The sequence below is a fragment of the Thamnophis elegans genome, chromosome 5 (genome assembly GCF_009769535.1).
Source record: "Thamnophis elegans isolate rThaEle1 chromosome 5, rThaEle1.pri, whole genome shotgun sequence".
Taxonomy (NCBI): Eukaryota; Metazoa; Chordata; class Lepidosauria; order Squamata; family Colubridae; genus Thamnophis; species Thamnophis elegans.
In genome coordinates this window covers 69,378,279-69,404,739 of record NC_045545.1, presented here as the reverse complement: position 1 = coordinate 69,404,739, position 26,461 = coordinate 69,378,279, and the positions used below count along the sequence as shown (strand labels likewise).

Genomic DNA, 26,461 nt, shown 5'->3' with positions numbered 1-26,461 from the left:
AAAAGAAAGAAAAAGAAAGAGAAAGGAAACAAAAAGAGAGAGGAAGGAAGGAAGAAAAGAAAGAAAAAAAGAGAAATAAATAAATAAATAAATAAAGAGAAAGAAAGAAAGAAAGAAAGAGAAAGAAAGAAAGAAAGAAAGAAAGAAAGAAAGAAAGAAAGAAAGAAAGAAAGAAAGAAAGAAAGAAAAGTTCTTAATGGGCTTTTCCTAAACAAAATGATCAGGCTTTAAATATTTATTTGTAGATAAGATATGAGATTTTTTGTTAAAATATATGTATTATTATTTCTAGTATATGTTAAAACTTGGGAAAGAGTTTCTAAGTTGAGACAAAGAGAAAATGAAAATAAATTAATTTATGAGTCACTATTTTGAAGAGATTAAAGATTAAGGTTTTTAATAAATTTCCTGCTTGTGATAGCTCAGGATTTTTCCTGAATAATGAAGCTTTAAAGATTTGTTTATAAGATAAGGGAAGAAAAAAACTTTTTGTTCTATTTTTAGAGAAAGTAATAAGTTACTGTGTTAAAAGTAAAGAATTGTGTAGCTGATGTATTTGATTAGAATAAAAATGTATTGTTACTTCTGGTAGCTCTTAACAGACTTGCTGATTAAGATTTAATTATGAGGCTTTATATTTTTTATTGATAAGAGATGGACTATGGAAAGACGAGATTTTCCTTTAGTTCGGAATTGTTTGTACTTGTGTTAATGAAGGAAGAAGTCATTTTTTATACTGTGTATCCCTTTTCAATTTTTCTCTCGTCTTTTTTTCTCAGCACTTTTCAGGTTTTTTTACTTTTTACTTCTTTTTAGTTTGCATTATTTTTTATCTTTGAATGTTTAAACTAATAACAATCATATATGAAAAGATATTGCTAGAATAGAATGAGCTGGAAGGGATCTTGGCGGTCTTTTTTTCCACTCCCTGCTCAAGCAGGAGAATTTATACCACTTTGGATAAGTGTCTAGTCTCTTCTTAACAACATCCAGGGATGTAGCACCCACAATTTCTGAAGGCAAGCTGTTCCACTGGTTAATTGTCTTCACTATTAGGAAGTTTCTACTTAATTCCAAGTTGCTTCGCGCTTTGATTAGTTTCTAACCATTGTTTCTTGTCCTACCCTCTGGTGCATTGGAAAATAAATTGGCCCCTCAAATACTGGAATATTGTTATCATGTCATGTTAATACTCTGGGGATCAACTTGCTCATTATATTGGTTCAATCCCCAAGTTGGCTGATCCCTGTATAAATTTGGATGATTCTGTCTTATCAACCATCCAGAATCTTCCCCAATGATATAGTATCACCTGTCTTGTACTAAATAAGGACATACAACCAGTGATGGGTTTCACCTTTTGTTACCATCAGTTCGCAGGCGCACATGCCCCTTCTGTGCATGCACCCAGCATTTCACGTATGTGCATGGCTCACAAGTGTGCCTTCCGCGCATGTACCTGGCCTAGTGGTGGGTTTCAAATTTTTTAGAACCTATTCTGTAGGTGTGGCCTGTTTTGTGGGAGTGGCTTGGCAGTCATGTGACCAGGTGGGAGTGGCCAACTTGATGTCACTCACCAGGAGATGTCATGGATTGGGTAAAATTTGGTGAAGCTCACTTAACAATGCTCTTGCTTAGCAACCAAAATTTTGGGCTCAATTGTAGTCATAAGTCAAGGACTGTCTCTGCCTTCCTCTGCATGGCAGTCTTGTCCTAGTAAACTATTTCTCCTTTCTGGCAATTTTCTCTCTGTTAGAGGCACCAAAATAATCCATACAATGTAAGGTTTCCTGCTGCAGCAGGGGGTTGGACTAGATGACCTCCTAGTAGCCTTCTATCCCTAAATTGCTGTGCTGTTTTTCTTTCTTTCTTTCTTTCTTTCTGCTAACAAAGAAACCTGCCTGGGGCTCATTCCACATGCCTGCCAGATAGAGATAATGGGATAATGACCTAAAGTTTGGCTCCATTCACAAGCCTTTTAGAAACACAATGCTCATATTGCACAAATCCTAAAACTTCAAAAACATAAAACCATATAACATATAACCATATAACCAATTTGTTCTTTCCTGAACCTTTTCAATTTAAAATTATTAAGACTTGTGGACTTCAACTCCCAGAATTCCATAGCCAGGCATGCTCAGTTCTGATATAAAGCAACAGCATTTGTTTTTTTCCTTTGTGAAAGAAGTTTCCTTCTTTCTTTTTCTTCTCCCTTCCCCTCCTCCCTCCCCCTCTCCCTCCCCCCCCTCTCTCAAACACACACACACACACACACATGTTGAATTGGACTATCTCTCGCTTGGCAGTTATGTGACCAGGTGGGAGTGGCCAACCTCTTCCCTCTCTCACTCACTCTCAAACAAACACACACACACACACAAGTTGGATTGGATATCTTTTCCAATGGCTTGAAAGCAGGTCCTCTGCCATCCCCTCCTCCCACTGCCTTCCCCAAACACCTCCCAATTGCAAATGCAGCCTGCTGTCTGGGTGGGAAATGCCTGGAACGCAATAAAGCCCACCCATTCATTTCCTGCTGGCAGGCTGGGGTGAGAGGAGAGGCACAGAAGCCAGAGGGGAGGCGATCTGAGCCTTCCAAAAGTAAGAGGCTGGGGGAAAGTGTGTGTGCTACAGCATGGCTCTTTGCCTGGCTTCCTGCCTCCTCCTGTGGTCTCCTCAGTGCTTGCTTGTGCTCCCCTCCTCAAGTGTAGTTTGATTGCAGGCGGAGCCACATTGCCTTTTCAAACTTGTAATCAGTGAAGTTGGGCTGGATTTTTATATAGTTTTATCCAGCTGTGTGTGTTTGGGGTGGGGGAGAAATGGATGGAGGCCTGGGGAGGAAGTCACTACATTTGGGGAGGGAGAGCATGAGTGACCACTGAGGAGACCACAGGAGGAGGCAGGAAGCCAGGCAAAGATCCATGCTGTAGCACACACACTTTCCCCAGATCAGCTATGTAAAAATCCAGCCCAGCTTCACTGATTACAGGTTTGAAAAGGCAACGTGGCTCCGCCTGCAATCAAACTACACTTGGGGAGGGAGAGCACAAGTGAGCCAGGGTCCTTCCCTCCAGCCTTTGCCCAAAGCCCCGCACAATACCAGGAGGATGAAGTTTGAATTCCTCCTCCTCCCTCCAACCCACATGTATCTTTTCCAGCTGCTTCAGAGAGGACTTCCACTCTGCTCTTGCGTTGGGTCCTATGAAGAAGCCCCGCCTTTGCTTCCTTCTCTTTGAGAAGTGCCATGAAAATGGGCTTCAGGGCAGGGGAGCGTACTGGTATGGGAGGCGTGGCCACGCCTCTGTGAACGGGTATTTTACAAGTATGGCAAATTTCTGGAACCGGTACGCCTGAAGAGGTGAGAACCAGCAGGAACCTACCTCTGCCCTGGCCTCAAAAACGTGCCTAAGTAGGATGGCATAGAACCGGGGCAGGTGAGTAGGCCCACCCACGATTCCCACTATCAGATCAGGTGAACCAGTCCGAACCAGCTGAATACCACCTCTGAAGATGCCACAGCCCTTTGACAAGTAAAGATAGAGGCATATCTGTCAGTGTTCCAAATATCATGCAGAATTAAATCAGAGTCCAAGGCAAAATTATCCTTAAAGTTCCAATTTAATAAGTCAGACATGTTGGCAACAAACTGTGGAATCCCAATTCTAAAAGCTTCCTGGGATTCCACCCAGTTGAAAGTTCATGATCTTATCCCCACACCCATAAATCCATCACATGGTCCAATCTTCTTCGGCCACGCTGGCATCTCCACCCAGCTGGTTCCGGTCAGGTGCAGAGGTGCGAAGACAAAAGATGATCTGGGGCTTCTAGGAAGGAATGACAACAACACATTCCACAATTCTACTCCTTTCTATTCCCCCTCCCAATTACTACACTAATGAAACAGCATAATGAGATAAGAGAGAGTGTGGCAGGCCAAAGATCCTAAAAAGGAATATAACTGCAGGCCTCACAATAGCCTTGTTTAAATAGGACTTTCAGGGTTCAGTGTTATAAACACCGTCTTTGTGTGCCATATTCTGTTGATTTTGTTTAAAAAACGTTATTGGAGTCTGTTGAATATGGATTGGAGGTTGCTTTTGTACAATTTGTACAAATAAATAAAGAACAGAACATTGAAGGACTGGGAGAAAGTTAAAAGGATCAGAGCCTCCCTGTGCCTTTGATCTCTATGCTTGTGCAGTCGGGCTCTTTAGCTGACATCTTGAACAGAGAGATTCTGAGAGAGGCTTGACTTACTGCAGAGGAACTGATTGTTGTAGAGATGAAAGTTCCCTTTAAGCAAAAGAAGTGGGTGGAGTGAGGGCCTGGAATAGATTGTTAAAAGACCTTCAAAGCCGGAGTTGTGAGCCTGAAAGGATGCATAAAATTAATTACCTTTTTGGGAAAACTGGTTGTTATTTACCCTTTGATGAATACATGTTGAGGTCTGGTTAGCTTTGCTATTCTTACTTTACCACGATTTACCAAATAAGTTTTTTTAAATTAATTTTTTAATAAAAAAAATGCCAAATAAGGATGCCTACCAAGATGGATTATTATCTTTGTTAGATGAATTCAATTTATGCTGTCATCCTTGTCTCTTTTCTTCTATTCCCCTCCCCCCCCAAAAGTATCAAGAGTACTAAGTGTCTTCCTAATTTCTCCAAACTGTCATAATTTGATTTAGGTCATTTATGCCTCAAGTGAGAAAACTGGATTGATTTGGTCTTTGATCCTTTAATTTGTTTTTTGGCTAGGAGTTTTCTCCAGCATCAAAGTTCAAAACTGACCTTATTCAAAAGTGCCAATAGTCTATCAGAATTTAACTTTCAATTCCATATCATAAACATCATTAGTAATTCAAATGAAGCTATATTCTTACTCTGTAACATGATGCCCTCTAGCCATGCAATTTTATTGGTAAAACACAGGAATAATTTACCATTGCATTACACTATGAGATGATCCTTCTGTTGTTGTCACTAAAGTGATCTTCCTCCTCCTTCAGCAATTTCTTATAGCTTTGCTGCCCAATATCATTGTCTGCTTGCTTTAGCAGGACAACTAGAATGACCTTTATGCCTTGGATGATTCTGCTGGAAGTACATACTTTTAGCATAAATTCTTGATGTTCTTCTCTCAACCCTCTTAGGAACAATAGACACCAATGATGAGGCAGCATAACAAACTTCATGGGAAGAGGCAGCTTGGAAAACAATTACTTGTTACCAGTTTATCTTGTTCACAGTCATTTGATCCATGTTAAATGCCTAAATAGATTCAGTGCCTTTGGTTGCCACAGGTTAATAAGAAATTTCTTCATATAACGGAAATGTTTTTGTGAAGTGTTAATTGCTTTTGGTTCTTGATAATGTAGCCGTTAGTTTTCAATCTCAGAGCCTACATGCTGACATGTCATGACATAGAATTATATTAGTAGATCAAACTTTGGGTCACGTTGTTACTATCCTCAGAGTTTGTCAGTTTGACTTCCAAGTGGGACAGTTACAGAAAAGTAATCTTGGAATTACAGATCTATATTTTTGATCAATGTCAGATAAATATATAAATATATTTCATTACTGCTTTCTTATTCTTATTTAATCTACATCTTTGGGATTTTGTAGTAATTCATGTAGAAGTGCTACCTGAGACAAGGCAAGGTTGGCTAGCTGCTGTCAGTTGAGCTTGCTTGACTTTGGCCTTGGAAGCTAAATAGGGTCAGACCTTCCACTTGGAAGATCACTAGGGTATTTATACTTTGGGGTTTTTTTTAATTAAAAAATCCATTTAAAAGTTTAAAATGCTCATGTTTGTACATGTGTATGCAACACTTTAATAAACATTGTTTTATAAGCATAACTGCTCCTAGAGATCTTATGTTAATTTAAAGTAGGGAAGAAAATAGTGGGCCTTATAAAATTTTCTCTGGTTCTGTGCAGCTCTGTGAAGTCTAACAAAGGCATAGAAAGTATTACTGTTCTTCACTCCATGATCAGTCAAGAGGGGTGGGGGGGGGCTGTTTTGCATCTGTTGCTATATAAGCTTTGGAAATAAGTTAATACAATTCACAGAACTTTTAATTTTTGTCGCCTTGTTTGTGTCCATTCAGAAACACGGTCGGGGTCAAGTACTCTTTGACCTGGTCTGTGAGCACCTTAACCTGTTGGAGAAGGATTATTTTGGACTCACGTTCTGTGATTCGGATAGTCAGAAGGTATGTTGGGCTGTTTCAAATAAAGTTTGTGGTTTGTCTGTTTCAGATGTTGTGGCTATGTAGGATTTCCTCTTAATGTGCTCTCATACTTTTTTCAGAATTGGTTGGATCCTTCTAAAGAAATAAAGAAACAGATTCGCAGTGAGTAGTTCAAAGCATGGATATTTAAGACTTCTCAATCTGGAAGCTATTATTAAAAAAAAATATAGTCAAGAACTTAATATAATAAACATTGTTTTGTAAGCATAGCTGCTCCTAGAGATCTTATATATTAACTAAAAGTTGGGAAGGAAATAGTGGGCCTTATAAGACTTTCTCTGGTTCTATGCAGCTTTGTAAAGTCTAACAAAGGCATTGAAAGTATGACTGTTCTTCACTGCATGATCAGTCAAAGGGGGGTGGGTTGTTTTGCATCTGTTGCTATATAAGCTTTGGAAAGAAGTCAATGCAATTCACATAGCTCTTACTTTTTGCTGCCTTGTTTATGTCCATACAAACAAATAATTTGTTTTAAAGAAATAAAGAAACAGATTTGTGGTGAGTAGTTCAAAGCATGGATATTTAGAACTTCTCAATCTGGAAGCCATCATTCAAAAATATTTAGTCAAGAACTTAATATAAAGCACATTGCATAATAAGATCACTGTGTAAATTATTATTAACATTCATTTGAAATTCTCTAGACCAGGGATGACAAACTCACGATCTCACCTTGTCGTCATCATGTGATGTATCACGACTCCCACCCCCTTCACTAAACTGGGGGTGGGGGTGGCCAGTGTGTGACACATCTGGCCTGCGGGCCATGAGTTTGACACCCCTGCTCTAGACTGTAAAAAACTACAATGATTTTACTTGCTATTGAAATATACTACTATAGGCTATTCAAATGAATGAGATGTTTCTGGGCCTCTGTAGGTATTTCACATGAATTTTTACTACTGATTTTCTAGCAGGTAGATTTGGAATAAGTAACAAAACTAGATTTTCTTTGCCTGAGGAGAGAAGCTTTGAGTCTTTGACTCTCATTTTCTAATCCTGCTGTCTTTGCATTTAGAGATCAATTCTTCACAGATGATTGAGAGCAATCTCATTTTAAAAAAGGGCAGAATTCTTGTCAGCCCCATCTCCTTTTGCCAGTTCACCAGAAATGAAAGCTGCATCCATCTCCAATGGGTACCACTCTGTATCCTAGCAATTCCACATGTAACCTTTAGAGATAGAAAAGATCTGAAGGATGTTCTGTCTAATCTATTGGCAGGATTTCTTTTCTACCAACTCCAATCTCCATGAGACCCAGCTGTGTCACACAAACTTTCTGAAGCACAGTTTTGCTTCACAAAGGTAAAGCAAATAATGTCTCTGATATGTGTGAGCAAGAGGGTCTCAGGTTTGTTTCTCAGATTTTAAGAGCTGGTGAAATACCTCTTACTGATTTTCTTCTTCTAAAATAGCTGGCTATGGGATAGGTTTGTGATGTGGTGTCTTGAAGAGTTGTTGCTGGAAGTCTTTCCCCAACAGCAGCTCTCTTGAGGATTTGAGCCTGTTTCCATGGCAACACCAAAGTCACTGTCTCTCTGTAGAGCAAAGGCTCTTTTGCTTATTGCAAACCTTAAAAGGCAAGCATACCTGCTGTTCGCCTCAGCCATTAAGATCCCGGGAAGCAAGGATCTCCAGTAATTCTGAGGAGTGTGTCTTTTTAAAGTCCTGTATAGTTTCCTTAGAGACTTAGAGTAAAGGGAAATGTGATGTAACTCAAAAAAGAAATAAAAACCATGTGTGAGAGAGTCAATCAAAGATGCATCACCTAAACATGTGCTCTAATATTTTCCCCTTTCCTTCTCTCTCTCTCTCACACACTTATTTAGGTGGCCCCTGGAATTTTGCCTTCACAGTCAAATTTTATCCACCAGATCCAGCCCAACTCACAGAGGACATCACAAGGTAAGAAAAAATGTATCTCTCTCAGCCAATTCTTATGCAACTCTCTTAAAAGGAAAATAGTTGAGTTCATACATTAATGAAGTCATAGTTTATTTTATCTGTGTGGAAGAAATCTCAAAGGCTGGAAATACACAACACGCCATGTCAATTTGTGTTCAGAAACAAATTCCTGTCTCTCATTATTCATTCTCTCAGAACTATTCTAAGAGCTATTTCCAGAGCAATTAAATAGCATGACGATGTCCCAGGCTGTTGTTCCTACTGCTAATATTGGTCATTGGAACGAAGGAACATTCTTCTAGAAGCAAAAACTTGGTCTTAATAATATTTCTCCAGTCATGTTGGGAGCACTGAAGCACTTCAAGTTGAAAGGGTTGAAAACCGGTAACATCACTGTTGCCCAGGGAATGCCCGTTGGGGACTCCATTCATGTCCCTGTTAAATGGTACCCATCTATGTGGTCCCCTGCTTTCAACGTGCTGGATCAGCAGGAGCTGGAGTGAGTGATGGGAACTCACCCTGTCCCATGGCAGCAACAGGGTCTCTAGCACGAGCCTGCCAACCATGAGCCTAGCCTTCTAACCACAGGAGCCACTCTGCCCCTTGTCCTAATAATCATTTGCATTCTTGGCATTGAAGGGGAGGGAAAGTTTGGATCAGAGACCTTGGTGCTGTTTCCTATTTGACTGCCAAATGAAGGTAACTTGTTTTGCAAAAAAGCCTTCATTGTAGCATTAATTCTGTGTATTTCCTTGTTGAAGGTTAATAATCCATCACTCAAGTATTGTAGCCTTACTTAAATGGTACAGTTTTTTTAGTCACATGAGATTAATTAAAACTGGATGTTCATCAATTTTCTGGTGAGCTTTGTTGGCTATCCCTCTCACTTCAAGCAGATTCCCAAGTTTAAGTTATTAAAATTCAAAATTCCGATTGCTGAGATTATCAGATTCCCCAGACGACTGTTGTGTAAAATGGACATGCTGTAATTAATGGTGGATTACTAGTTAAACAGGCTTGTCTGGAAACATGATCATCCCTTAGCTGCCTGTGTTTTTTACATGGACATTTCAACTTTATGACCTCTACCTCTCCTTAGGTATTACTTGTGCCTGCAACTTCGAGCAGATATTATCAGCGGACGTCTACCATGTTCTTTTGTAACACACGCACTGTTAGGTTCCTATGCTGTACAAGCTGAACTGGGGGATTATGATACTGAAGAACATGTTGGCAATTATGTTGGTGAACTACGTTTTGCTCCAAATCAGACCAGAGAATTGGAAGAGCGTATTATGGAGCTACATAAGACTTACCGGTGAATAAGGTTTTTTCCCCCTACTACTGCTTATATCAAGAGCAAATAAGTTTGGAAAGATTTGCATAACCTATATTTTCCTATATTTGTCATTAAAAAGTCTTTTAAACACATGTCAGCCTTTTGCTCATCAAACTCTGTATAATTTTCTTTTTTTTTTAAATTGCTTCGGTTTCTGTCTTATTTTTCTTCTAAAGGGGCATGACACCTGGCGAGGCAGAGATTCACTTCCTGGAGAATGCCAAGAAACTTTCAATGTATGGAGTTGACTTGCATCATGCTAAGGTATTCTTAGTGAAAAGTTGGAGTTTTGAGGGCATACAAGTGAAAAAAAAAACCTGGATTATTCTGAGACAATATTCACTCCTTTTAAAAACTTGCTTAACCTATGTAGCATCCACTTATACCTATACGTTCTTTCATTTCAGATAATTGTGTTTAAGCATAAAATGTTATTTTGTCTTCTGACAAATTCTGTAGAGGACATTGGTTCATTTATAATTAAATTGTATGGTTGCTATCATAGGGATAGCTATGTTGATATCTAGGGACAAACATTTAGAAAATGAAATTTAAATTCAAATGAGTTTTTAAAAGGTTGTGGTATTTTGCAACCATGCTGTGGAATATTTTCAGTAAGAATGGACTGAAAAAAGGGGGAGGGAAATTACGCAAGATTTAAAGAGAAACCTAGAAACATATACTTTATTTGAAAAAGCCCCATTATGGAATCTCATTTATTTTTTTGCATATTTTATACTTCCTGCCCTCTCAAGTTCCTTAGATTTTTTTTCTTTCCTTTCTGTATTAGTAATTGCATTGTTCCCTTATTTTTTGCTCTGCAACAAATAAGTTAATTTTGAAGCCATTTCCCATTAGTGACCGACAGCACATATAATTATTGAAATAATATAAAGCCTGTCCTCCACACTGTTATTTTAGCACAATGATTGTTGGATGACTTTTTATTTTTTAATGGAGTTAAACTACAAAAGTAGCAGAAGAGTTGAAGCACAAAATGTTCATCAAAATGTTATCTAACAAACACTCTTCATGTTATAAGAAATGGAGAAGCTACTAAAAGAGAAAATTCACAATTGTGAATGTGCGTCTGTTAACATTCTGCAACAGTTTTAATTGCCCTTGCCCAGAATTCATTGAATGCTATCTGTAGGATCAAGACACAAGCCAAAATACCTCCAGTATTATAGGTCAGGAGCTGTAACGGTTGATGGACTTGTGCCATGAGCTCTTGATTTTTCCTAGCCCAAGAAAATTGTTTTGTAATATTAATAAAAGACCAGGTTCTAAAACCTATATATCCTTTCCTTGTTCCTCCATGGATGGTTATAAACTTAAGAGATTTATACACAGTTGGAAAAAAGACCCATGGTGGGAAAGCTGCTTTAGTAGAGCATTGTACTTAGTGGAACTGTGCAGCTATGTCTGGAAATTAATAGAAGCAGCCACATAAAGCTTCAAGCATTTGAAATGATAAAAAAATGTATGTCAATCAGTTTAATGCCCCGTTCCAAGGAAAGATAAGGTATCCCTGATACTTTTTTCCTGGTGGTCTTGGTAAAATCCATAGCTCTCAAACTTTTAAGGACCAGCTAGTATTTTCTTCCTCTAGTTTTTAATATATGATAATCCTACCTTAGGCGGGAGGTAAACAGTGGCCCGCTTGGTATTTAAGTGGGAAATGTGCTGATTTGTCTTTGCCCCTTAGATGTATTAACCTTGGTTTCTTGCCTGTTTAAAAATGCTTTGTACTGGAAGATGTCTATGTATTAATGTTTTCCTCTTTTGCCCAGGATTCAGAAGGCATTGACATCATGCTGGGTGTTTGTGCCAATGGCCTTCTCATATATAGGGACAGGCTGAGAATAAACCGTTTTGCCTGGCCCAAGATCCTCAAGATTTCATACAAAAGAAGTAACTTCTACATTAAAATTCGACCTGGCGAGGTAAGCATTTCCACAAAGAAGAAGAAAAATTAAAAAGAGAGCGAATAAAGGAAAGAGAGGACATGTTTAGTATTTTATACTAAATCAAAAACAAATCCTGTTGATCATCTGAATGATTTTTTTAATCAGCTGTGTCAGCGGATTTCAGATTGGCTTAATAGGAAATCATTCATTTTGGGTGCCACTGCTTATGCCTCTGCTTTTTTTAAGTGTAGAGTAGAATGAAAATATAATCTACCTGTTGCCTTTCTGCATATGGACGCATCTCAGGATAAAATATTTTCTTTTTTCTTAATTTATTCCAAACATAGGAGGAAAAAAATACTATAAAAGTTGCTCTACATTCTTTTTCTTCTCGTGATATCTACTTTCCTGGTAGAGGCTGAGGAGCGCTTCCTTCCCTTCCTTTTGAATTCATTATGAAGATTTTCATTTATGAAGGAAAGGTTCTTGTGTCAGTTGTGTTTGGCATAATGGAATAATGCCCACCACTCCAGTTTTTGTGATTTACTTTATATTGGGCAGGAGCAATTAACCTCAAAAAAAGTAGTAACAAGTGATCATATGTAGATTAGAACTACATCATGTTGTCTGTATTTCAGTGAGCTCATCTACACATTATCCTGGTGCTGAGATGCTCACTTTTTTAGAGAGTAAATCCTTCCAAGGGAGCCTCTATCTCAGTAACAGCCTGCTACTAATGCAAGCTAAAGCCTGATTACGGTGAGCATAAGGAAATGAGAATTTCTACTGGAAAACACAGTGAAACCTTCCTGTCCCTTCTCCAGCAAACATTCTGGTTCATCTGGAAGCAGCACCTACCTCCAGGCTCTGATTGGCCTGCAGTTGAACTGCTCTTCTCATTCAGTTGCTGAGCTTCCTCTCTGCCTCCACAACTATTTCCATGGTGACTGCCAGGAAGATTGAATGCCTAGCAAATAATGGCTTTTGGACTGGTGGGAATAGCCAGTGGATCTTCCTTGAGATTGATATTCCCATTGGAGAAGTGCTTGTCAGTAGTTTGCAAGAAATTAGGTCCGTTATATGATTATTTATAAACCTTGTCATGTACAAGACTCCATTCCCCAGGAAGCAAAAGAACCTAAAGAATTGTAGGGAGGAAGAAGAATCCTAAACCGAAAGACAAACTGATCAGCCTGCTGTCCTTTGGGGACTTAAAGGAAGCCACCTTTCATTCGTGAAGCCACTTTTTTTACAGTGTTGGGCCATTAAATTTGTGACAGGCTTGTTTCTTCTACTCAAAGGAAAATAAGGACCTGAGAAGAGTTGTGAAGTCCTCAAGAGCTCTGTCTTTATTTTATTTGTCTACCACTGGGAGAACTAGACAACTTTATTGATCATTTTACTTTTTCTCTGCATCCTGTTTACTTGCTGTTGTCACTCTCCTTGATTCCACTGTTTGCTGGGTTCTGCAGCCTCTACCGCAATCAATTGCTATTGTTTTGACAGCAAATTTGCCCAATTCTCTGAAAAGGTGTTGGGAACGTACTGCATTTGGGAAAATGATTTAGATAATGACATGCTTTCTTCCCATTTTGGGTACAAGAAAAAAGCACATGGACACAGGTGTGCATGTGGAGAAGCACAGAGAGCCTCATGATATTCCTGGTGGTACAGTTTGTAGTTGACTGATGATTCTCATTTTTGTCCCCCCCCCCACTTCCCCTGTGTTTACAGTATGAGCAGTTTGAGAGTACCATTGGTTTCAAGCTGCCCAACCATCGCTCAGCTAAGAGACTCTGGAAGGTTTGCATTGAACATCACACTTTTTTCAGGTGAGAAATAGGAAAATTAAGAAAGAGTTTGAGAGTCTGTAGTGAAATGTTACAAATGAGATTGAGAAATGTGAGTGTGGAACTTCAGATCCTTTCCTCGACATCCCTGTATTAGATCCCCATGCAAGCTCCTTTGAGTTCCTTTACACAGATAAACATTCCCACCAAGAAAATTTTTAACCAGACACATTGCAACATATTCAGTATTTTTTTTCCATTTTATCAGTGTTATAATTTGGCAGCAAACATATAGAGACATTATGGGAACTGCAAACAAATGACTGCATAATTGGACTAGATTTGAACTTGATAATGTTCTCCTAGCCAAGAATTAAACTTAGTTATTTCAAGAGCAATGTGGCAAAGAAATAAGAGTCATCCAACTCATTTATATTCAACTTATTTATATCCAACTCATTTATATCTGACAGATGTACAGCCCTGTCTGTCCTATAAAATTACATCTTTTACTTTTCAGCTCAGTTATTCTGTTTCAGCAGGTGGTAATATCTGGTTGGCATTAACTTGGTTCAGGAATTAAGCAGGATCAGATCAGACAAGATGAAAGATCTTCAGTGAATAGCAGGGCTGTTGCCTAGACTGGGAAGTTGCAAAAACATCCTAGAAGAAGTTAATGATAAACCATTTCTATGTTTTTGCTAAAAAGGAAAAGGAAACCCTGCATGGCTATATCTTTGAAGGAGACTCTGTACTTTTTAAATGGCATCTATGAGGCCACTAGGAGTTGAAAACAATCTGATGGCACATAATCTTTATTGCATGGTGTGATGTTCCTGCTTGGTGTATAGAGTAGTTTTAAGATTTTGAATCTAATTTTTAAAACTTCCTTCACAGCTTTATACAAACTCCATATTTGTGTTGATAAAATAACAGATGTTTGAAAGCAGATGCTCTCATATTAGCACAGGCTACAACAGTGGATATATTTTTAGAAATATAAATTATCTTCCCCCAAAGAGCTTGGTCAGCAGATGTCAGCATACACAACCAGTACAATGGGTTCAAATGAGACCTATGTGCAAACGTGACCTTTGTTCCAAATCCCTTTCTAGGAAAGAAAAGGAGAGAGCATTTGGGAGAATGAATATAAACTATTTGTTTTCAAAGCACCCTTTATTGAACTAAGTCCAGTTTGTTACTTTAGAAAGATTACATATATTGTATTTGTTTTGTGTGGCTCATAGAGTTGTTTAGCATGCTGGTGGTCAAATGTATAACTTAGACAATAATTATGTTTACTAATTGAATGGCTTGATTTCTCTCGCAACAATTGCAACTAAAATGTAAAACCCTATATGTTTTGTACCAATTTGATGAATTGGCAAAAGATAAAGTTTGAAAACAGAAGAATCCATCAACGTAACAATAAAGCAAGAGATATATCTCTATAATATAGAGCGTGCTAGATTATCTATATCTTTGCTCCATTCAGAGGCTCTCTACAAAGAAATTGCAAAATTGTGATCTCCAAAGGGTTTGAGAGCTTGGGGGGGGGGGGGGAGAAATCACCCTGCTTTAGTTGTGGTTTTGCACCTTCAAATGGACACTATTCTTCTACTTCCTCTCTTAAATACAATACAATAAATACAATAGCAGAGTTGGAAGGGACCTTGGAGGTCTTCTAGTCCAACCCCCTGCCTAGGCAGGAAACCCTACACCATTTCAGACAAATGGCTATCCAACATTTTCTTAAGGACTTCCCGTGTTGGGGCATTCACTACTTCTGGAGGCAAGTTCCACTGATTAATTGCTCTAGCTGTCAGGAAATTTCTCCTCAGTTCTAAGTTGCTTAGTTGATTAGTTTCTACCCATTGCTTCTTGTTCTGCCCTCTAGGGGGCAGAACTGCTCTAGGAATACTCTAGAAAGTTGATTACTAATGATTTTCTGATTCTTAAGAACCTGTGAGAAAAATATTCATAGTGCCAGGAGAGTTTCCTTCTACTCTAGATGAAGGAAATTTTATGTAGCTTTAAGGATTAAAAAGAAAAACTAACTTTTGAACAACAGCAAAAAGGGATGAGAATGTTGATTTTGGCAAGTTAAAGGACTAAATGGATTTGAAGGATTATTTCCTATGAGATGTTTAACATTTTATAAAAGAATATGATAAGATTTTAAAATCAATTGTAAGAAATTCTCCTGTGAGAAAGTTTTGTTGATTGGAAAATAAACATATGATAGGGCACTTTGAAGATTGACTTGAGGGAACCAGAAAGAACTAAAGATCACAATTAAAAGAGAAGATGCCCATTAAATTCAGTAAAGCAATATTATTTGACTATGGAAGAAATTAAGGCTGCTTGGGAACAATCTACTCACAATTTACTTGCAATATTGTTTGATGTTATAAAAATGGATATAACAGAGGCTATAAAAGAGGAACAGATTTTGCTAGGTAAAACAGACTAATTTCAACATGGATATGAAAATGGGTATAAAAGTGCCAGACTACAAGAGTGGTATGGCAAAGGATACCATGATAAATATACATTTGAAACAGTCATTGTATTAATAACTAAAGGGGACATACAAATAATAAATCAGAAGAATGATTTGAAAAGCTTTTCTTATTTTGGATTTACAAAGACGCTACATTGCTGAAGCTGGAAAGGAAAGAAAACGAAGAGAAAATGATAGGAAATCAACTTGCAGAACTTTATTTGATGGGATTAAAGACCAACCTTTAAAAAGTAAACAAAAAGAATATAAAGTGAACTTATTTGACCAGGATTAAAATATATGTGTTGTGGTTCCTGGTAGCTATAAATGCAAAAAAAAAAATTGGTCAGGATTCTGTTTATATATGGGGATATATTTCTTTTGCTTTATTTCTTAGTAATGTTTATAAAAAGGATGTATTTGAAGGCTTGTTTGGAGGAAGTGGGGAATTGTCTTATATATGTATTCTTTTTGCTTTTTCTATCTCTGCTCTTTCTTTATTTTTTATATTTTTCTTAGTTTGTATTAATCTTTTACCTTTCTATTGTCAATTTTAATAAAATTATTATGAAAAGAAGAAAAAAGGAAAAGCTAGATAACTCCTCGCATAAAAGTTTAGTCTTTAGGTAGAGAGTCTGATTTACTGAGCAACTGCTACAGGAAAATTTTGCAGCTTTTTTGTCCCAAGTTCCTGGAACATTTAAAAGCAATGTTTCTCTTTCCTGCATTTTGGAACACAAAGTAGATGTCTATCATCTCAGTCTGTTTAAAGGGGCTCAAATCTTTGCAAGGCAGAATGAGAGATACATTAAAATTGTGGCTTCAAAAACTAATTGGAAACTCCAAATGCTACATTAAAAATGTTGTCCCTAAAAATCACTATTATGATAGAACTTATTTATGTCATTGAGAATATTGAATTATTTTAGGAGGATTGGCTCTAATATATATATTTCATTTAATGGCACTTGTATGGAAAAAAAAACCACTTGCAATTATTTAACCCAATGCTGAATAAAATAGCATTCCAAAATGGAACATAGCAATGGTGATCTTTGCATTGGCTTAATGAGTTCCCAATCTAATGTGCGTAGACCTGGTATACCAATGGCACCTCTCAATCCCATCTGGTGTTCTGCCTTTCCTTTTCCCCTTCTTGATTATTTAAAATTATGATTTATATAAATGGCATATTACCATGCTTCAAAGTTAATTGCCATTGTCCTGTGCTTTATAATATCTGTTAGGTAATCAAAACAGTAGGTACCTAGATTTGCACTACTGTTGAAATCTGTGAACCCACTCAGAAAAGAAGAAAGCAGTACTGCAATCAATTCTTTTTAGGAAGTAAAGGGCTTCCATGAAGGAAGTAGTAAGGAAACATAGGAGATATTTTGCATATTCCTTCAGAGCCTCAGCTTGTCTTCTGGAAAATGAGTGTTTGTGATTGAATAGGAACTGGAGATTTTTAAGAAGAGACTAGACAGTCACTTATCTGAAATGGTATAGGTTCTCCTGCTTGAACAGGGGGCTGGAATAGAAGATCTCTAAGGTCCCTTCCATATTCTATTCTATTCCATTCCATTCCATTTTTGTAGCCATGAGTCCACAGGCAAGCCCTTCCTCATGGGAACCATCTGGTGAGACCATCTATAGCACACTCTGAAAATTTCAAACCTATTTTACAACTTCAAAAGTTAGGGATCTTTACCCATTACAGTTTTCTTTCTGCAGGCTGGTGTCACCCGAGCCTCCTCCAAAAGGTTTCCTAGTAATGGGCTCCAAATTCCGCTACAGTGGGCGAACACAGGCTCAAACTCGGCAAGCCAGCGCTTTGATTGATCGTCCTGCCCCTTACTTTGAACGCTCCTCCAGCAAACGGTACACCATGTCTCGCAGCCTCGATGGAGGTATGCCCCAAATTGGGGAGGGGGAGGGGGAGGGAGATTGGTTCCCTGGTGGGTATGGGAAGGCTTTGTTCAAAGAATGGAACCATGTTTTGGGGGTGGGTGGGTGGAGGGATGAGTATCACATTATTATTTCTTTTTGCTGTGAGATGTTGAACATTTTTTCCAGAGGGCCACAGAAGGATTCTTCCAGTTGATCTATAAGTAAAGCATGAATGGATTGTAAAAGGCATTACCTAGTAGATTTTGGCTTATTTTTTGCCAAGGAAGATTGAACCTGCTTGGTACTTGGATGGGAATTTTTGTAAGAAATTCTAAGACTGTAAGCTAGACTGGAATGCTAGAAAAGTATTTGGGAAGAAGGAAGTGGCCAAACAATTCCCTATTGTTTTATTTATTTAGTTCAATTTATATTGTTGACATTATTGCTAGTGAAGCAGAGCAAATGATTGTATGAATCTGAATGCATGAATTATTCTCGCAGATGTTCAGACTGGATTTGGCATTTTGGCCACCTATTGAGCCCTTCACAAGGGCCTGGAATAAGCAGATGTGGATGTTTTATTTTATTATTGACTGGACTAATAGGTTGCTTGACTCTAACATAAGTCTAAGAGGCAATAGTAAATTACATTTTACATAAAGGAAAATGTGGTAGCAATTCTAGGGTGTTGCTTTTCTTGTAGAGATGAACGCAGTGTCAAGCTGTGGCTTATCCATAATTAATTCTCTGATTGAGACCTGCTCTCTTTTGCCAGTACAAGGAGGCAATTGAAAGTTAACAAATAGTTTCCAGGCTTTAGAAATATGTTCCTTTGGGATTTTTGCTCCATACCCCCAATACAGTTAGGTCACTTAGACATATGCACTCTCTTTGATTCTAGCTAGAAAAAGAATGCAGATATTGATTAATGGATGGGTTCCCTTTTGGGCAACCAGCCCGCCAACAGTGATTAGACATCAATTGCAAGAGATGATACACAGCAGCTACAAGATACAGTTTCCCATACAACTTCTCATCAGCATAGTTTTTTCATTATGTAGTCGATGTTGAAGTTCACAACTCTTTCAATAAAGAGCACTCGAGAGAGAAGCTAAAAGGCATTCCCCTCTCCTTCTCCAGACCGATACAATTCTATTCACAATTTTCTGGACAGAGAAAGCTTCACTTTCTATAAGTAAGTGGAAGATGTTTCCTGTCTGTAAATTACATTCTCTAAAGCAACTCCAGGTTCTTTTCTTTGAAGATCAACAAATGTGAAAGCAGAGAGAAGATTGACGCTGTTCCACAAATGGCCTCATTCCCTCTATCCTTTTGTATAGCCATGGTAGATTAACAACGGTGTATTCCATGCTTCATGCAAGTGACCTCATCGTCCTTGGTAGGCAATATAAAAATGGGCATCATGGGGCACCATCTCTTTTGGGCTATCAAGGAATGAAAAAGAGATGTAAGGAGCCCTTGTTGAAAGCTCTTTTTATAGAATCACCAGTTTCCTCCTCTTAGCAATTGGATCTTCTCCTGCATATTGCTCTCTTACACTGAGAAATCAACCACAGATGGAATTCAGATTTCTGTTGAGATGCCAATATCCTCAGAAGATTTAAAGACTTAACTATGGGTGTATTCCAATTTAAAGGCTAAAAAAGAGTGTTTATTGTGAGCATTTGTTATTGCATCTGAAACAGTATTACTAGTGTGAAATAGCGAGTCTGATTCATGATAAATGGAATCATCTTTTGCAAAACACTCTTCTTAATTTCTCAATTTACAACTGTTCATTTAATGACACTTCAAAGTTGCAACAGCAAAAATGACATGCAACCAGTCCTCAAAACTATGGTTGTTGCACTACCCTTGCAGCCATATGATTGCAATTTGGGTACAACCAGCTTGCGTTTATTACAATTGCAGCATTTTGTAGTCACATGATCCCAATTTACGATATTCACAGCTAGCATTCAACAAGCAAAATCAATTGTGAAAGCCAGCTTCACTTAAAGACCATGTAATTCACTTAACCATGTTATCTGATTAGTGACTACAGTGAAATTGTTATGAAATTGGGTCTGGTTACATAATGACTCACTAAATGACTGTATCATTAGCAATTGAAATTCTGGTCCCAATTTTGGTTGTAAGTCTAGAACTATTTTATAGAGAACAGCAGTATTCATAAAATTCAAGGCATATAGATGTTTTATATGTCTGAAATATAGGAAGTAAGCCATACTTCTTGCTTCTATCCACCATATGTAAAGCACTCCCATTTGGTTGATTTAAATAATGTGCAAATCAATTGTTATACAAAATGCTGTGTAACAAGTAGATAAATAGAAGCATTTTAGGCTTATCAAGGAATTAACTTCTAAGGAATCTAAGGAGTACAGAACAAGAATCAAACTAAAAATTGACTTTTAGAAGCTGGTTTTATGGCACTGCATGTTATGTACCTCTAAGGCATGTCCCAAAAAGAGCTTTTGAATTCTTGAACACAGGATCTTTAGTCTTCGGAGAATTCAAAAGCATTGGAAATAACATCTTTTCTTGTATTCAGCTAAAGTCAATGGGACAAAATAGGGCTGCTCTTCCTCTCTCTTTCTTTCCGTCTCTCCTATGCAGAATTCTCCCGCCCAGCTTCAGTGAGTGAGAATCACGATGGAACAGAGTCAGACAAGAGAGAAGATGATAGGTATAGGGGGAGAACGAGATCTGAAGATGAAGAGGTGACTACTCCAACAAAAATCAAGGAGTTAAAGGTACAAAACAATGGTGAAATTCAATTTTTTTTACTACTGTTTACGTGGGCATGGCTTTGTGGGCGTGGCAGGGGAAGGATACTGCAAAATCTCTATTCCCACCCTACTCCAGGGGCAAGTTACTGCAAAATCCCCATTTCCTCCCGAACAGTTGGTACTCAGGAGGCAGATAATAGATTTGGGGAGGGGGGGGGCAGCCAGAGGTGGTATTTGCCGGTTCTTCAAATTACTCAACATTTCTGCCACCGGTTCTCTAGAACCTGTCACAACCTGCTGAATTTCATCCCTGGTACAAAACCTATGCTATACTTGATCTGCATTTGGAGGCTGGATTCTACACTTGATATGTAAACATCTTAGCTTTCTTCTAGGAGGTACCAAAAACATTGTGGCGAGCAATGGTAATATTATTAATATTTTCTATCTATACTATATCCTATTTATTAGAATACTTCTCAGTCTCATAACAAGTAAGTTCCCACTAGCAGTTATCATGTACTTGTTGTTCAACCTCCAGTATGAATTTCCAAAGACAAACTGTAACTTCCATTGTTAAACTGCTGCTATCTTTGGAGTCTTGTTCTTTGGGGAAATCAGTCATCCTGAAATCTGAAAACTGGTCTTTTATTCCATGATATGACATAGGAAACATTTATCCAGTGTGTCAATAACAGTTTTAGAAGCATAGCAATAGCACTTAGACTCATATACTGCTTTCTAGTTCTTTACAGCACTTTCTGAGCAGTTTACAGAGTCCCCATATTGTCCCCAACAATCTGGGTCCTCATTTTACTGACCTTGGAAGGATAGAAGGCTGAGTTCACCTCGAGCCCCATTAGAATTGAACTCCTGACTCTGGGCAGAGTTAGCCTGTAATTCTAACCACTGTGCCACCAGGGCTCAGTGGTTAGAAGCATAGTCTCCCCGTTATCAAATATGTGAATCCAATTTGGGCTTTTAAAGCTGAATTTTGCTGATTTTCCTCACTGTAGGCAAAAGGATAAGCAAGGACAATGCACTGCTCCATTGCAGATACTGTGGTGATCATGGAGGCTTTTTCGATTAAGAAACAGTGACTTGATAAGTTTGTCTTCCAAATGTGTCTTCCAAAGAGCCTTTCTGGGAAAGGCAGTATTGTCCTTTCTGTCAAGTAGGATTCTTCTAGTGTCCTATTGCTTCAATACCTAAAACTTGTCTTTTGACAATGTCAGGGATAAATAAACAGAATCTGAGCCGAGGTGGCGCAGTGGTTAAATGCAGCACTGCAGGCTACTGCTAGATCAGCAGTTCAGCGGTTCAAATCTCACCGGCTCAGGGTTGACTCAGCCTTCCATCCTTCCGAGGTGGGTAAAATGAGGACCCAGATTGTTGGGGGCAATATGCTGACTCTCTGTAAACCGCTTAGAGAGGGCTGAAAGCCCTATGAAGCGGTATATAAGTCTCCTGCTAAGTAATCTACAGATATGTGCATGCAGTGGTGGGATTCAAATAACATAACGACCAGTTCTCTGCCTTAATGACCAGCTGGATGGGCATGGCCAGGAGCTGTCACAGGGAGTACTCTGCCTCCTGCACACACACACACGGGAGCAAAAATGGGCTATGGGGAGTGTCCCCCCCCATACCTCATTTTGGGCTTAGGAAGCCTCCCTGCAGTCTCCTGAGAGCAAAAACGGGATGCATGGGGATTCCTGGAAGGGGCAGGGCAAGAAGGGGCGGGGCCAGCCAGCAATTTAACAACTGGTTTACCCGAACCGGCTGAATCCCACCATTGAGCCCATGTCTGCTGAATCTTTGCAGATGTGTCTTCTTGAGCAGCCAAAGTCCTGTCCTTCCTCTTCTGTAAAACATTTACGGAGAACTGACTTCTTTTGTATGTGTGCTGGCAGATTTCATTCAAAATGCATATTACAAATCAAGCAGGGTATGAGACCTACATAGATTAATACAATGCTATACAATTCATACAGTGATTTCCTCCATCTAGAAAAATGGTGACAACCTCTTATAGAAAGTGTGTGGCATCAAAGATTTATCATTTTCTTGATACCTGAATTAAAATTGTGGCAACATTGTAGCCTATTACAGGAGTTCCCTTAACTGATTTACCCTCCCTCCCACCTCTTTTTGCTACCAGCCGGATCAAGAAACCACCCCAAGGCACAAACAGGAGGTATTTTCTGGAATGTTTTAGTTTTTCATCAATGCACTCCTAGTTTTCATCTTTTAAGAAATGCCAACATACACATGTGGCCCTTTCTAACGGGATGCAAGATGCAGATCAAGGTGGAAATGAGGGGATCTTCCCCTTGATACACAAGCTGCATGTTGTACCCCATTAAGTCAGCATTTTCCATTCATTTTGTCATGTGAGCAAGAAGCTAGAGTTCTTCAGCTACTTGCTTGCTAGAAAATCATAACTATTTTGTCATCCAACTGATTCTTTTGCTTTTTCATGGCATTCATTTATCCCTGTTCCTCCCCACCACCCCATTCCCAACCCTGATATTTTCAGGAAGGAGATACTTTCTGAAGATGCAGTCATAGCCTTGACACAAATTTACATAAGTGAATTGCAGGTCAGAATGTTAAAAGCTTTAAGCCAAAACTAAAAATGGGATTTAGATTTAATCATTGCCTAAAGTGCCAAGATATACAAAGCAACATCAAAAAGTTGCTTTTATTGTTCACTTCCTCTTTTTAATGATCATTCTTATGAGGCTATGAATGTAATTGTTAGATTATTTGAAAAATGGAGCACTCCCCAATCCGGTCATAATATCTTCCATGTAGCAATGTGCATGTTTATAATGTTCTACAAAGTTAATGACTTGAAGATGGCTCCCACCAAGTAGATCAAAGCTTGGGAAATTTTTATTTGTTTTTATAGCAAAATTGGCAATTAGTTTAAATTCCATTGAATTACATATAAGAGTTTTTATTTTCATTTTAGCAAATTTGAGTAATAACAAAATTCAAGCTACAATCGGAATAAAGAAGCTTATTTACAAACTGAGTTTACTATGCTAGATGTCTATTTCTCATTATTAGTCTGGCTGTTTCATAGACTTCTGACATATAAATATTCTCCAAGCGCCTGAAGTTCAGTGCTGGCTATTCCCTCCATATTTTCTCATCATCCAATAATTCTGCATGTTTTATTGCAACCCTGTACAGTCTTTATTTACATCATTAGCTTTATGTGAAGGGGCAATTGACAAACTGCTTCAGAGATGTGCATTTCTTGTTTCTTGTCTCTTGTGAAGTTCCCCTCTCTCTTGGTCTAGAGCAGTGGTGGGATTCAAATTTTTTTACTACCGGTTCTGTGGGTGTGGCTTGGTGGGTGTGACATGGCTTGGTGGGCGTGGCAGGGGAAGGATATTGTAAAATCTCCATTCCCTCCCCATTAGGGGGAAGGTTACTGCAAAATCCCCATTTCCTCCCAATCAGCTGGGACTCGGGAGGCAGAGAATAGATGGGGGCAGGGCCAGTCAGAGGTGGTATTTATTGGTTCTCCGAACTACTCAAAATTTCCACTACCGGTTCTCTAGAACTGGTCAGAACCTGCTGAATGCCACCTCTAGAATGAGGGGAATTAGACATAATGGATGGGAATTATTATATGAATATTTCCTCTTTTTTAATTAGCTTACACTGTCCAAGAAAGTGAAGCTTCACTTAGCCATAGTAAAAACATATGAAATGGATTAGGTTTTTTTTAGTGCTGATCCTGAAACCCAAGTTTATACTTAGCAAACATGTATACTATGTTTGGAACTCTTTTTCCTGTTTTGCAGTTTACTTTGGCTCAATTTAAATATTAATTTATTCCTTCAGAAAGCTATGTACAAACTACTATAGGAGACAGTGAACACTGCCTAAGAACACATTTCCCACTGTTTGTTTCCTGGTCCATGAGTTGCTAGTTCTGGAATTATGGAATCCTGACTAGGTACTCTAGAATCTTATGTCTTTAGATAAGAAAGAATAATGGAAGCCTCTGTAACTCTTAAGAGACAGCTTTTTGATCCTGAACAATCAAAAGGATAAGATTCTATTTCAATAGTTTGATCTTTCTAAGCCAGTCTTCTCCAATCTTCTTACTTCCCAATCGATTAGATAATAACCTTAGTGAACTCCATCTCTCCTTGGCCAAGGGAGGATGGGAACTGAAACCCATTTGGATGCCTAGTCCTGAAATTGGCTGAATGATTTACATTGTCTATTATGCGGGGACTTCACTTTCTAGGCAATGAAGCCTCCAATTCTAATCACTCTGAAGCTCCCATCTGACAATCATCTCACTCCACTCATGCTCCTTCCTCTAACCCTCACCGTAGTAGTTACCTTCCCCTCTCCATCCAAAAGTTTTTAGACAAACCGGAAGATGTTTTGCTAAAGCACCAGGCCAGCATTAATGAGTTGAAACGGACCTTGAAGGAACCCAATAGCAAGCTTGTGCACAGAGACCGGGATAGAAGGCTGCCTTCTTCGCCTGCTTCTTCTTCACCCAAACATGAAGATGAGACGCCAAAAGGGACCCCTGAGAAGGCCAATGAGGTTTGTTTGTTGTTATTCTTGATATAAAGTTATTCATTATGCATATTGGGGTTATGCTATTTTGCTATTTATATACTTGATTCTTCTGCCATGTAGAAGAATTAATCTTAACTAGTGGCCTGATAGAACCATCCTTACTACTGTCTTCCACAATTTCCTGCCTTCCAAATGTATTGAAAATAGAGCTGCCATTATTTCCAGATAGCATGTGGGTTATAGTCAGTGGGGGAGTCCAAATCTTTTCCTACCTGTTCTATGAGAGAGCATTTTGCGTGTGCACACTTGCTTTGCACGCGCGTGCATCTAGCGTGTGGTTCCTGCACGCGTGTAGCATTCAAAGACCACCCACTGTCAGCGCTGGTGAGCTGAGCTGCTTTTTATCTCAGCTGAGGCATGGCAACCTGCTCTGCTGCACGAATCAGCTGAGCTAAAAAACAAAGAAATATAGGACCGGGAACAGTGGGAGCGCAAGGGCGAGGCCAACCAGAGGTGGCATTTGCTGGTTCTCCAAACTACTCAAAATTTCCACTACTGGTACGACAGAACCGGTACAAACCAGCTGAATACCACCTCTGGTTATAGTGCACACATCTGAGAAAAATGATATTGGAGAAAGTGGCTCTTAATGTTTTTGCTTTTCTCCTGTCTGTACTATCAAACTGTGCTGCGTTACATATCTTCATTATTTACTTTGCAAGTGCTCTGTCTTCTGCTGCTTTAAAATTGTAATATTGTCAGATTTAAGTAAACATTCCATAATATTTTGACAAGGAATTTTTTTTTCTGTATCCCCTCTGCTGTCTCTACAAGATCCTTTCTTATTTATTCCAGTAATTATGATGTTATGAACATTTCTCTAATATTGGCTTTAATATGAATATTCATATTGAACTAGAGAAAATAAAGCTATGCATTACAATAATGGCTTGAAGATTGCCAAGCTTTGATCAGATGCTTGTGTTCAACTCTTAACTATCCTGGTCTGATCTTCTAATAAAGAAGGCAAATAGCATTTCAATTTGGGCATTATAATGATTTACCTCATGATTCTTTTCCTTAAAGGCAAACAGATAGAAGGTCCTAGGAATATACATGTATATTCATAAATCAAAGTTTGTATGTCTGCATCCCTTACCTGACATATAGATAATATCAATCTACTATTTAATGCCTATTTTAGGGATTATACAATCTCAATAAAAGATTTTAAAAATAATTTAAGACCTTGCAGGCAAGGGTTTAATTGAAAGGCAAAATAATGAATAAAGCAGCCATATAAAATTAAATTTTGGTAATACAATTAATAAGCCCATATCACAAATGAAAATGACATGTATAAGTTAGAAAATATAAATGATCCTAGGCTTACATATTAGAGATACATGGATATTATTAGACTTCCTTAAATATGAAAGCCATTTACCATGTGAATCATAGCAATTGGACTATGAGGTTAGAATAATGCATAAGGCGAACACTTTTTCAAATAGTTTCCCACAGTGAGTCATTGTAAGAAATATAAGTATCC

The 26,461-nt window shown here is 38.4% G+C and overlaps 1 protein-coding gene across 19 annotated transcripts in view; it reads left to right on the top strand.

Annotated features, from left to right (window-relative positions):
• Positions 1 to 26,461, top strand: part of EPB41L1 (erythrocyte membrane protein band 4.1 like 1) — a 199,289-nt gene that overhangs the window by 147,883 nt on the left and 24,945 nt on the right. For all 19 annotated transcript variants that reach the window (XM_032217425.1, XM_032217421.1, XM_032217411.1 and 16 more), the window contains 10 exons: positions 6,116 to 6,220; positions 6,319 to 6,361; positions 8,089 to 8,164; positions 9,264 to 9,482; positions 9,680 to 9,767; positions 11,297 to 11,449; positions 13,148 to 13,245; positions 17,441 to 17,616; positions 20,237 to 20,373; positions 24,742 to 24,933. In XM_032217425.1, coding sequence (XP_032073316.1) covers positions 6,116 to 6,220; positions 6,319 to 6,361; positions 8,089 to 8,164; positions 9,264 to 9,482; positions 9,680 to 9,767; positions 11,297 to 11,449; positions 13,148 to 13,245; positions 17,441 to 17,616; positions 20,237 to 20,373; positions 24,742 to 24,933 — 1,287 coding nt within the window. The remainder of the gene's footprint in view (positions 1 to 6,115; positions 6,221 to 6,318; positions 6,362 to 8,088; positions 8,165 to 9,263; positions 9,483 to 9,679; positions 9,768 to 11,296; positions 11,450 to 13,147; positions 13,246 to 17,440; positions 17,617 to 20,236; positions 20,374 to 24,741; positions 24,934 to 26,461) is intronic.